Raw genomic sequence first — 13,696 nt, 5'->3', positions numbered from 1 at the left:
TCAGGGTTATCAACTTGTTACTTTCTTACCAAGACTGAACTGAGCCCAAATACACCCAGCCCATAACCACACGGGACTGTAGAATCTGGGAGTCTGACACCATGGGGTTTAGGCCCCATCTTAGAAATTAAAGGTGATGTGTGGCCAGGCAAACCCTGGACAACCCTTCTACCTGGGTCTCTGAGTCCCAGCCAAACCTCCAATCACTGGCAGCACTCAGCAAAACATGCTTCAGAATACATAGGAGACGATTAGAATGTGGAATACAGATCTAATTTGTTTTAAATTCAGGATTTAAGGCAAATGACATCTGCGAGTCGCTCATGTCTCAACTTTTGCTCAACGTGCAGAATACTGTAAAAAGGAAATAGAAATTACAAAGAGGAGCCAATTAAAATCAGGAAACTCAATTGCTGAGATAAAAGCCAAGCTAAAGGCAGTCCATAGCAGACTAAATAACGCAGAAGAATGAATAAGTGATTTAGAAGACAGGATAATGGAAATCACTCAATCAGAACAAGACAGAAAAGCCAATGAAAACAATGTAAGGGACCTCTGGGGTAACATAAAGCGTGTCGATCTACTTGTAATAAGGGTCCCAGAAGGAGAAGAAAGAATAAAGGGGACTGGAAATTTATTTGAAGAGATCAATTTATAGTCAATCACTAGCTGCTAGAAGTTACATCTCATCATCCCACACTGTCACTTCCCAGTGGACCCACACGGTGGGGCTTACACCACGCTCTCCTGTGTACTGTTTCCATCTGCTCGTCAAAACCACCCTCTAAGGTAAAGGTTGGCATAATCAGCCTTTACCCTCAGGGATTAAATAACTTCCCAGTGAGTGAATTGGAAGCCGAGCCAGTCTCCTCTAACTCAGCACTCTGGCCATATAAGGGTAACTGTTTCTAATTGTTCTAAAATTACAGGTCTTACTTTTTCCCCTTGTAAACACATCCTTGTGCAATCACTCGTGCCTGGGAGTAATAATCAGTTGATTCCTGGTGGTCTAATTAATACTCTTGCCAAGTTAAATTCCTTCCACAGACCCATTACAATTCATTTCTCTTCCAGCAGATCCTTGATTAATTACACGACACCTTAATGGGCCCACCACCTCCTGATTTACATAGAATGAACCATTCACAGATGAAAACTAATGTGTATAAGACAAATTGCAGGGTTTACACAAAATCTAGAACAGTTTTTAAGGGGTGAATCAAAACATTCCCACTTAAATATTCCAGAACAAATTGGTACCTTTTTTTTTATACTTTTCTTGTAGGCACTCTTAAGCAAACTGATTCCCTTCACTTAAGGACAGGGAAGCCATCACCACGCTGCTTATAAAACCCACCTTTCCAGCCTGGTCTCATGCTGCGGTGACAGAGATGACGTGGGGGTGGTGGGCACACTGGATCCAGACGAGGGCCTTGAGGAGTGATGAGAGTTGTTGCCAAAGTTGCTGTATCTAAAGAGGGCAGAGGTTTAAGTTGGGGGCAGGAAGGAGCAGAGAAATGATTACAAGTCAATAAATGAATAACACTCTGCAAACTGTCTTCATTTGCAAGAAGAACAGGTCTGGAAATGCTAGCAAATGTTCGTGATGACCCCAGCTTAAAGAAACTTACTAACTTTTTTGTTTTGATTATTTCCCATTAGAGAGCTTCCCAGAGTCCAAAACTGTCAGACAGCGGGATGCTGACAAAGGGTTTAAAGAAAACCCTCATATTTCCTTTCTTTTTTACATGTACATCAGAACAAGTTGCTAACATAAATTAAGAATCCAAATTATTTTCAATCAAATCATGAAGATTTTCTTGTCTCTCATGGGGACACAATTAGCTTTAATTCCCTCAAAGGTCTGTAGAAAATAACAGATGATTGGCCAAAGAAACATCTCATTAAAAATGCTTTAGGTGTTTCCAAGTCAATTCATCCGTTAAACGTTATCTCATCACATGCTCAGCAATTAAGGAGAAACTTTCCCCAGACCTTCTAGACTGGCCCACTTCTTAGAGGTGCATGTTTCCAAAGTTTTCATCCAGTAAATTTCTTCAGAACCGAAATTATAGCCACTAGGTTTAAATGAGCTTTTATCACTTCCCAGTCATCTCTGACAAGTTTCAGGATTTGCAAAATTCTAGCTTTCTTTCTGTTTTTCAGAACAGCAGTTTTTCAGCTACCTACTTGTATTTAGATAGCACCATTCAATTGCATTCCCAGACAGCAAATTATTATTTGAAAGCCTTGTGTGAAGCAGACATTCCTGATAAACTACAAATAATGAGATCCAGAGAGCTTTTCCTCACAGCCTACTCAGCAACAAGGCAGGTACGACTGCTTCTTCTTAACTGGTGAGGACACTGTATTGGGGTGTGTGGGGCCCCAGGGTCACCACGATACAAACTCACACAGATTCCTGCACACAGTGAATCTGGTCCAAACTCCAACCAACAGAAATCAGTACTAACCATTCTGGGAAGCAATTTGACCTCAAAATGTGGATATCCTTTGACCGAGCAAGTCTATGTTGGGGAAGTTAACATGACCTTATGGTTATTTCTATTCCAAAATTGTCATGCAGAAAGTTACTCACTGAAACCTTGAGATCATGGCAAAAAAAAAAAAAAAAAAAAAAAAACTGGAAACCACCCAACCAGAAAGTAAGAAAGTATGACATATCATATCATCAATGGACTGGGATGCAATCATTAAAAAGGTTGCCAGGTTGTAACATCGCAAATACTTATAATATTTGTGTATGTATACACACATACTGCATGTAACATCAGGATACAATGTTATACACCGAGTGTGATCACAATTATAAAAAATATTCTTAAAGGTTAAAAACTATGTGTAGAAGAAAGTATAAAAAAAAAAGGTCATCTACGTTAAAAAGTGGGATACAGAAGTGATATTTCAGTTTTCCTTAATCAATCACATTATTATAACGGGAAATAACACACTTATATTACCCCAAATCTACGTTGTGTTGCTAAGTCTGGTGTGTTGGCTGCTGCTCTTATTTATTTGGTATTATGTGTCAGCCAGTGCTCGCACCAGGCACCCTAGCAGGCAGATGGGGACTCAGGCCTCACAGTGTTACCCCATCACTCTCCCCTGTTAACACACCACCTCCATGGGATTTGGCTTCTGGGAATTCATTTTCTCTTGCCTTAAAAAATCCAGCACTCTATTTGTCTAACAGGTTAACTGTGTCTCCAAGTCGGTGCTGGCTTGATTTTTCAAGGGGGTCCCCGATGATACAAATATTGAACCCTTATGTCATACACCTGAAAGCAATATAACGTTATGTCAATTACACCTCAATAAAAAAATTAAAAGAGAGGGCCCCCAAACTGCAGGCCACAGAGAATACAGAAAAGCAAAGAGGGAGAACATACAAAAGAGAGGAAGACACAGAGGAGGGAGAAGCGGCTCAGGAGCAAAGAAGAGGGGGAGAAGCAGGCAGCGGGCGCTGGGCTGGAGGGAGGGAGGCTGCCCCTGGGACCTGAGCCCCAGCTTCAGCCCTGCGCCTCCCAGCTGCCTGGACACGGAGCGACCATCTAAAACAGTCCCCTTTCCGACCAAAAGTGGACATCCCAGAGAATGCTTTAACAGGATTACTTTACTAAAATTATGGTTCAGTGACGTTATGGAAATAAAACACATAGCGTGATTTCTCCTCCTTTGGTTTTTCTGATGGTTGAGCAATTAATCCGATGACCTCGTGTTCTATCCAACTTTGCTTCTCAATTTCAGCCAAACTAGCTGGATCACACAATTCGCTCGATTCACGCAGCGCTTTTTGTCCGTGTTTTTAAAAAATTCTTTTTAATGACTAACTGGTTGGTCTGTATCATAACCCATTCAATTGCAGTCAACCACTGCGCAGTCAAGTCTGTGGCCAGACAGACCTGTGGAAACCACGGTGAGTGAACGTCAGAAAATTAGGAGGTACAAATAATATTGATACTGTATTCAAATTCCTGCCAAATGGTTTTGAAATTGCAAACTTTTCTCAGTTAAATCGAAGCCAATCCTCATTCACAAGCACGTGGCTGCTTTCTTCAATTTATGTGTTTATTCATTTTGGCAATTTCCATGTTTCCATTGCTCCCATCCCCCAGGAATATAAGGGGTAATGAAGCCTGGAGACCAAGTGGGAGGGACCTGGGTCCCAGGAAAGCCCTGTCAGAGGCTGTAAGACCATCACCAGGAAAATCATCACGGGCTACCACCACCCTGCTGTGGAAGATGCGGTTGCCAAGGTATTTTTCTTCCAGTCAAATGTGCGGCTCCTAACTTGCACGTAGATACTGTACCTGGAGGACAGAAGAGCTACACTGGATGCGCTCCATAAAAATTATGTGAAAGATCACAATAACCTCAAAAATTTAAACCTAGAAAAGACTGGCAAAGAACTTGGAGTTTGGAGGTGTCCAACTGGGGGTCATGTACTCCTGAGGGTACACAACGCCATCCTGGAAATAAGAGGAAAAGAATTTTCAGACCCTCGAGTTCCATGGCTGCTCTTTCTTAACATGGATCTGCCCGTGGCTGCTCCGAGGGCCTCCGGGTTCTCCTTCCCCAACCACCCTGTCCACAACTGCCTCCCACTTTTAGGAAAAAAGAGGAACATTCTCACCCAGGCTGAATCAGCGTGGGGCACTGCTTTGAGCTGTAAACCTGCAGGGTGCCAGGCAAAGCAATAATATGGGAAAGCATCGCTCCAGGGGAATTCCTTATGAAACAGTGAGGAAGGAGGAGGTGGCGCTTATCCATCCAGGGACAAACTCAGAGCGGGGCTGATCTACCTGCCTGCCTGCCTGCCTGCTAGCCTACCTGGGAATCAGCCCCCAGGAGTGAGACAGGTATCTTAGTATCTTGGGGACACATATTAGCTTATTTGAACAGAAACATGAAATCAGATTTTTTTGTGACAGAAATTAAGTTTCATTTGACTGAGGACTGATTGGCTTTGCCACTTGGGCATAGTGGGAATTTTCCATCATTCAATCAGTTAAATCCAAAGCCCCAAGGTTTTGACAAAAGTAAATTTAAAGCAGGGGAAGGGTATAGCTTAAGTGGTAGAGCACATGCTTAGCATGCAAAAGGTCCTGGGTTCAATCCCAAGTATCTCCATCAAAAAAAAAAAAAACAAAGAAATAAGTAAATCTAGTCCCCCCCCCGCAAAAAAGGCAAATTTAAAGCACATATATAATAAACAAATTACATCCTGTGCAACTATTTAGACTCCTGATTAAAAAAAACTTTAGACAGGCTACTTAAAACTGAGAGAAGTTTCAACGTTCTTTTAGGTTGCAGGAAAGCAACAAAAGTTGCTTGATGAGCCCCAGTCCTAGGTCTTCTGCTTATTAGATGGGAGAGATGACACCTGTACTGATTGGCTGCTTTTGTCACGTGAAAGCACTGCCCTTCGGGACTAGATGCCCCCAACTTTCATTCAAATAACTTCTTGTCTGGGCCCAGGCTGAGGGTCCTCCAAACACAGACTCAGGCAAAAGCATCTTACTGACAAGGACTAGACCGAAGAACCCCTGGCTGGGGGCAGCCAGGGTCAGGGCCGAGTGGGAGGGGTTACTATGTAGATGAAACCACACAGGAAAGAAAGTGACAGGTTGCCTACAAGAGAGGCCACAGTGGAAGTGCGTACACATTAGCACCAGACTCTGGGACAGCAGCCTGGGGTGGACACCACTCCCCATTCACCTACCTTCTCTTTGCCTTAGTTGCCTCCCTGAAATTAAGGGCTGGTAATACAATCAATTCTTAAGGGTTAAGTGATACCTTAAAGTGCTAATTTCATGGAAAGTACAAGGCCTGGCTCTTAAGAGATGCTCAATAAATATTAGTGATTATTATTCTTACTGAGCATAAGGGTGGCCATCAGTAGTATCAATTATTGATTTTGGACAATTGATTGTTTAAAATATTCACATCCTGTGTTCCCCATTCCCTAGTCTGTACAGAGTCCCTGATCCAGGCAACAGTGAAGGACAGGCACACAGGCAAGCTGACAAGCACCTGCTAAAATTCCCTGCGCAGTTTTGATTTGCACACCTCCCTCCCTCTGTCCCACCTCCAGTTTGCATAAGAATCATTGAGGTGTCCATTCTTAAATCATGTTATCTTTTTTAAGGCTTTTTTTTTTAAGCCCAGTATTTTATCCTTGTGGTTTTAATTTATTTTCAGGGGGGTGGGAGAAGTAATTGGGTTTGTTTGTTTGTTTGTTTAATGGAGGTACTGGGGATTAAATTTAGGATTAAACCTCGTGCATGATAAGCATGCGCTATACCACTGAGCTATTCCCTCCCCCCAAATCACGTGATCTTATTAACGTCTGTAAAGTGAGCTCAAATTGCAATTGTTTGCCGTCTCACGGGACGCTAGAGCAATGACTGAAGGAAAAATGCATATATGTTAGAATAAAAGCAGAAAGCTATAGAAACGGAAAAGGAAACAGAAAGACACCCACCTATTAGAAGAGAAAGACCGGAAGTTGTAAGGATCAGAGGCGGAATACGCGCTCAGATGGACAGAGTCAGAGCCACTGTTAAAGGAAGGAAAACTCCACTCAGAGCTGCGTGGAAGATAGCAAAGCCCCTCGCCACGTCCCGCAGGTCCACAGAGACCCCGTGCCAGAATGATGGGTGTGAGATGTATCGATTCTGACAGACCATGCATATTTTTATAAACCGTTACATGCAAAAATCCACTTTCAGTAATTATTTTATAACAAAAGAGCTCCGTAATTCAAACCGACGGAATTTTCTTCTGCAACTTACCTAAGTCCTGGTAATTAGTTAGTGGTCAGTTAGTAGTTAGTTTACACCACAACTGCTCTGCTCTGACCAGAATCCACACAAACACAGCAGAAGACAGACAAGCCAGACGATGCGGTTAACGCGCGGCGCCGCCCTCCCCGGGCGAGCCTCACACAGGCCTCCACGTGGGCGGCTCTACCTGCTTTCCTGCTGGCACTCGGCTTCCTTCTCCTTGGCGGACAAGGGCGAATCCTCAAAGTCATAGGAGAAGAGGTGGAAGGGGCTGTGGGGCACATAGGGCAGCTTCTCTATGGTCGGCGATGCCTTCTGGGGGCCCGGTGCCGAGCCGGAGGCCCGGGAGGCCAAGGCGGGGGCGGGGGGCGGCCGCAGCGCGGGCCCCGAGGACCCGCTGCGCGAGGGCAAGGCGACCCCCGGCGGCGCAGGGCTCGCCGCAGGCTGCTTCCCCTGCGGGCCGGCACCGGCAGCAGCGGGGAGGCCTGGGCTCCTGGGGGCAGCATCCTTTCCGGTGGGGATTTGCTCGGAGGCAGGACTGGCCTCGCTGTTGGGCCAGCAGGGAGGAGAGCAGGAGAGGGGAAGGAAGGGGAAGAAAAGAGGTTTGGGAGAGAGGGAACAAAGGTTAGGAAAGAGAAAAAGGCATATTAAAACTCACTACAGTTAGGGCCTCTTCAGAATCCAGCTGTTTCTTGACCTGTGGCGAGACAGCCCATCGCCAGAAGCCCCAGTTTTTCCAATAATCCTGGTGCCTTGGTTCACTAATCTGAGAGGTAAGACCATCCTGGCCTCTGGGCATATAGGGGCCTCTGTGAGGGGATTCAATGGAACCCCAAAGGCTCTTCTGCACCCGCCCCTCAACCCCCAATTTTCTCTCCACTGGTGGTTTTGGCACCAGAATTTCCACCATTTGACTTTCATTTCTTTGTCTGGATCAGACGATCTGCCCTCCTCCTAAAAGGCCCAACCTTGAGGAAGAGGTATCCCACACCCTACACTTAGAGTCACTGCTTTAGGATCCTTTCTCCAAGGCAAGTGTGGATAAGGGAGGAGAGGAGACGCCAGCAGGCGTGCAAAGAGCTGGCAATGGGGGCCCAACAAAGCGAAGGGCGTCATGCCATTTCGCACTTTCCCCCGGGCCTCCGCTACCACTAAGCCCCAGACATCTCCCCTCCCGCAGGAAGGCGTAATTCGGCCACATCCACAGCGGTGAAGACCTTCCATCTTCAGGGGACTGGATTTAGATATTCTGATGCCCACCTTTATAACTGGCAAATCTACGTTAAACTCAGCATTTTTCAAAACCACAGTCCCTTTCCCAGGGAGCTTGACTCCCAGTCATGCCTGTTTGGGACTGGGATGCGAGCCGTTTGGTTTCCTCCCTCGAATTCAGAGCTCCGTCTGTATAAAGAGGCAAGAACACACAGGTGTCCCTGGCTCGATGGGAGGCTGGGAAGAGACCACGCTGCCGTGCTCAGGGCATCCGGTCCAGGTGGTACACACACACGGCGGGCACACATGGTGGGCACACATGATGGGCACACGTGGAAGGCACACACAAAGCAGCTGTTAACAGGAAGGGGGGGCAGTGGAAGACACCAACCACACAGAAGTATGAGGAATCTTTCCCACCACTTCCACAGCTGGGAACAAATAACATCGTAATCAACATTAATAAACACCTCCGGTATTGCCAAGACTGAGCCCTGGTGTTTCACCTGCACACCTTTACTTCCTAAAACTGAAATGTCTGACTGTATTCTCTGACCAAGGACGCCCTCCAGCATCAGGCATGTAATCAAAGACACGGCAAGGGGTAGGACAAACCACCATATCCTGTGTAAATCACAAGCCCCTGTAAAGACAGCACGGTGTCCATCAGAAATGCCTTTAGAGGCTGTCCATTCCAGCCAGATTCTTCCATCTGGTCCGCAGGGGCTGCTGAACTGTGTGAATCACTGAGGGTGAAGGGTTTGTGTGTGTAGGACACACCGTGCACATTTAAGCACGTGTGAAGCTGTAACAATCTACTTATTGAAGGTCCACATAATTTTCTGTGGCTAATTTTTGACCTAAGGTGGGACTGCCGACTGGACGTCCCCTCTTCCCAGAGCATCCCTAACTAAAGTTACTACCCCCAAGCACGGCGCTCGGCATGGGTGGCGGCCCTGGTTAATGCCGGCTGATCTTTCTCCTTCTCATCCTAGAGTATGTGCCTTACTCCATCCCCAGGTCATTCCTTTCCTCTCCCCACACCCTGCTGGCTTCTTTCTGGACATTTCTGAAGTGGGGAAGCAGTTCAGAGAAGATTCCATGACCCCGGAACAGTGGGCATCTCAGCACGTCAAATGAGCCCATTTGAGAATCTCTTTGTGCTGGTGGCCCGGAGAATGAGGCCACAGCAGCAAAGAATGACATTAACTTTGAAGTTGGTAAGAGAAAGATTTTACCCTAATTCATCCAATTTTGCTTATCTGTAGACAATTTAACAGCAAAAATGTCCACTTGCAATGTAATCAATCAAGTGAAGGAAAGCACTCCATTTTAGAATTGTTCTTTGAGTATCAGAAAGTGAAATGACCCACGATCAACCTGTGTTTTTCATACAGACATTATTGAGGGAAATACCTACAAAATTTACAAATATTTGCAAGGTGCCTGTGTCTGTGAACACTGCCTGAAGACAGAAAAAATACACTTTGGAGAGGCGAGTGGAGGACAGAAAATTCCCCCAAAGGGCTATAGAGCTATGTTCGTTATTCTGGGCCTGAAAATAAATGCTGGGATTTTTTTCTATGCTGTTTGGGGTGAAAAGCGTTTCCTGTCCATTTGGATAAAAATCAAAATACATCCTTACTCTAGCAGTCACCCCCACATTTTAGATAATACTACACTGGTCAAATTAGTAGGAAGACGGGGACATGCGGAAGTCTTCCTCCTTTAGGTGCAGAAAGGGTTAACATCTTCCAAGCAGAGATGAAAGTCTTGCGAGTCACTGTCAATCTGATGGAGCCAAAGCACTGAATGAGGGAGGGGACAGTGGGGAGAAAAGCAGTTAAGTGCATCTTCCCTAAAGCAGGATTAGGAACGCAGTGCATGAGTGAAAACTACGGTTCTCTAGGGAAAATGTGCTGTTATTTCTACAAAACTAGTCACTCTGTGGCTCTGTGTACAGGGTAAAGGTTTGCCAGTGGGAGCTAGTGAGGAAGGGAGGAAGGAGGGCTGCTGTGATTCATTAGGAAGGAGCCAGGTGGGATCCTGGGAGGGCCCAGTCCTCGGTACCTGTCCTCGCCCTGACACAGGGCATCGTCCTCTCTCTCTTCCTCTGAATTGGGCTCCGTGATTGGCTGCTCCTCTTCCTCCTCCTCCTCCACCCTGAGGCCAGGCCAGGAAAAGAGAAATGCACACAGAAACAAGATGGGAAAGCGAGATGAGCATTACAGACAAACAGGAAGATGAAGCAGAGCAGCTTGGGCTGGCCGAAATGGAAAGCTGGCACTTGATCTGCTAGGAGAGAGAAGACAGTTCTGAGATGGGGACATTTAAATGTGGGCTGGAGATGCAATAACCCAGCACACACCAAATCTCTTTGTAAGGTGGCTGGATGCTACTGCCCTCTGCACCGCCACCACCACCCTGCCCGCTTGCCCTATGCCCCCACCACGCATGATTCAGAGAAGCTTCTGGCCTTGGGCAGGCCTCCGGGTGGTTTTCCTCCTGTACACAGAATCACGCAGTGGGTATTCTGGGTGATGCCCAGCTCCGGCAGCAGGCAGAGTCCTCCTGTTTTTGCTGCACCCAATTTGGTTAGAAACCAGAGAGGCCCAGGCTGACCTGGCACCAAACCTCCATGGTGGACAGAGGGGTTTTTTTTTTGCATGCCACTCCCTCATTCTTGGTCAGTGTGTTTCGGTGGGGGTGAATCCACCCTCACTTCAAGGGTTGACACGTGGTCCAGGTAGAGTCAATCCATCACCCCTGGGAATTCTCCTGGAGCCTTCAGTGATGAGAAGGTACAGGGACACCCTAGGTCTGGAGCTGCCTTCAGCTTCTAGTGGAGGAGGCTGCCTGTGAGTGACACCCACCCAGAAAAGTAGAGCTGGTGGGGGAGAGCGGGAGGGGAAGAGAATTGTGCCCATGACAATTTTAACACTTGGATCTAACGCTTTTGAAGCTCCACCCCGGGCTTTTACTAATGGAAGATGATAAAGTCTCATTTTTGCATAAGGTAGTTTGGCTTGGGTTTTGCCCTTGCAGCTGAACAAGTACAGAGTCTTACAGCTGAATCATCACCCTCCTTTGGCCTCGAAGTCCTGCCAACATGTGACATGTCACTGTCTACATGGAACGCCCACCCAAGGCCGTGTGGGCGTCTCCATCCCTTGCCAAAGGGATTCAAACTCCCGAACTCCGATAACCTTCACCTTTTTTTTCACGTCAGCCCCTCACACGCTGGACCTCACCATCACACAGCACTGGCCCACCTTGTAAAGCTTACATCCAAACTTCTCCCCCCGATCACAAGCCCCCCTTCCTCCAAATCTCTCTTTCCGCTCCTTCCACAATCTTCTGCAACCTCACAGCGTCCTCCTCAATTTTCTAAATGTCCACCAGCTCCATCTTGCCTTCAGTCATTATGAACTGACCATTTCTCACCACAGGCATCATTTTGCCAACATCTCTAAGTCTTTTGCCCACTGTCCCTCAGCTGTAGTTTTTCTTTTGACTGAAATATAAAATACATAGAGGAAAGTACACAGATCACTGAGGTTTCACAAAATAGATACGTCCATATATAACCAGCATTCCTTGAATGCGCCCTTCCAAATGCTTCCCTTCCCTCCTTCAAATAACACAGGTGAGCTTCGCCTGATTTTCTTCTCCATCTAAAAGGAATCATACTGTGTGTAGCTTGTTTTGTTCAACATTACACCTGTGACATTCATCTATACTGTTCTGTGTCCTTGAAGATCATTCTTCCTGTTGCTGTAAGTATTTTATATGAACACACTATAATTTAGTTATCCATTCTACTCCTGCTGATAAGTCAGGTACTTTTCAGTTTGGGGTTATTCTGAATAGGGCTGTTATGATGGACATTGCAGTGTATGCTTTTTTAGTGAACTTATGTATAAAGTACTGTGCGCTGTACATCTAAGGATGAGATTTGGGGGTCATAAGATGCTTGAGTTCATCTTTATTAGAAACTGTGAGTTTTTCAAAATGACTGAATGACTTTTATTCCCATAGATAGTATATGAGCATTCTGTTTGTTCCACATCCTTGCCAAGATCTGGCATTTTTATCTGTTTTATTTTGCCATCTAATCTGGGTGTGGTGATGGCTCGTTGAGGTTTTAGTATGTTTTCCTTCGTGGCTAATGAAATTGGGCATATTTTCATACTTTAAATGTCTATTTAGATATCCTCTTTTTGAAGTGTCTAAGTACTTTGCCTTTTTGAAAAAAATCCAGGCTTTTTCTTTTTGATTTATAAAAGTTCTTTATATAATTTGAATACAAGTACTTTGTCATATTTAAGGGTTGCAAATATCTTTTCTCTCTCCGTGCATTGCCTTTGCATTTGCTCCACAGTGTCTTGTAATAAAACTAAGTTCTTAATCTTAATGGGATTCTGTTTATCTTTTTTCTTTGACAGTTAGTGTCTTTTTTTCCTCTGTTCTGTTTTTTTTTTTTTTTAACACCAAGGTCTTACAGGTACGTGTCCCTCTAAAAGCTTTATTGTATAACTTTTCACATTTAGATGTGCAGTCCACCCATAATTTCTGTATCATAAAAATAGGGATCAGATACATCCCCCCCTCTGGATATGCAGTCATCCCAGAACCATTTAGTAAAGAGTCAGTCATGTCAGAATCATCTTTTATCATAAGTCAGGTAGACACATGTGGGCCTCTGGAATTTTTTCTCACCATTAGTCAATTTTTCTACCTTTGCACGAATACTTGCTGTCTTAATTACTACAGTTTTATGATACATCTTGACATTGCAAAGTGTAAGTCCTTGTTCCTTTGCACTTTCATGGGAATTTTTAAATTAATTAAGTTAAGGGTAATGCTCCGAGCTTTTAGCTAGACCACAGTCTCACTGATGTTTTTTATATCAGTAAGTAAATTTTAAATAAAAATAAACAAATTAGGAGAGGGCCACACATAGACCCATGATGCCAATGTATCATGAACCAAGGATTATAATGAATCGACTTCTGAGCAATTAGACTCCTTAAAATAGATTTTTTAGAGCGGTTTTAGGTTCATAATAAAATTGAGCAGAAGCTTCAGAGATTTCCCCTAATAAGTAACAATACAAAAATTTTTTAAAAGCAAAGGAGTGTAACTATGGGGCAAGAGTTCTCTCCCTATGTATCCAGGAATTATTTATTGAGCATCTATTACATGCAAGATGCTGGGGTAGAGTGGTTAATAGAGGTTCTTGTCTTTGGCGTTTATAAGTCCGTGGGGATGGGGGGAGACATTAATCTAATTGCACCAGGAAGTCCACAGTGCTGTTGGGGCAAAGCTAAGAAGGCCAAGCAGGAACTGACCAGAGGACAAGATGGCATTTTGCCCATGACACTCTCCTGTTCTGACACATGTACACTAACCTTAGGATTAAGTCCAGTTTGCACAGCTAACATTCTAACCCCTTATCGTCTCTCCAAATTCATCTGCCACTCTCCCCTCATCAACCTGCCCACCCAAGTCTTAATCAGTCTTTTGAGTTATCCACCCAACACCGAGAGCATTTCAGCGTGGGGGTCCAAGCAGGAGCCATTCTCCCTGCCTGGAGCTACTCCTGCTGCTCTGTGTCTCTGGTGGCCCCAGCCCCCAGGGACATCCAGTAAGTCCCTGCCACCTGTTGCAGCTCTTCA

General features: G+C 45.2%; 1 protein-coding gene across 13 annotated transcripts in view; it reads right to left on the bottom strand.

The window, feature by feature from the left end:
* Positions 1 to 13,696, bottom strand: part of FHOD3 (formin homology 2 domain containing 3) — a 411,926-nt gene that overhangs the window by 107,995 nt on the left and 290,235 nt on the right. For 4 of the 13 annotated variants that reach the window (XM_032467256.1, XM_032467258.1, XM_032467261.1 and 1 more), the window contains exons 11-14: positions 10,089 to 10,181; positions 6,994 to 7,353; positions 6,506 to 6,580; positions 1,358 to 1,471 (exon numbers count right to left, since the gene is read on the bottom strand). The exons of 2 other annotated variants lie outside the window; for them this stretch is intronic. In XM_032467256.1, coding sequence (XP_032323147.1) covers positions 1,358 to 1,471; positions 6,506 to 6,580; positions 6,994 to 7,353; positions 10,089 to 10,181 — 642 coding nt within the window. The remainder of the gene's footprint in view (positions 1 to 1,357; positions 1,472 to 6,505; positions 6,581 to 6,993; positions 7,354 to 10,088; positions 10,182 to 13,696) is intronic. 7 more of the 13 variants (XM_032467262.1, XM_032467264.1, XM_032467263.1 and 4 more) reach the window with 3 other exon arrangements.

This window comes from Camelus ferus, chromosome 24 (genome assembly GCF_009834535.1).
Source record: "Camelus ferus isolate YT-003-E chromosome 24, BCGSAC_Cfer_1.0, whole genome shotgun sequence".
NCBI lineage: Eukaryota > Metazoa > Chordata > Mammalia > Artiodactyla > Camelidae > Camelus > Camelus ferus.
Note: the sequence above shows the minus strand (reverse complement) of the source record. Positions and strands in the feature narration are given on the sequence as shown.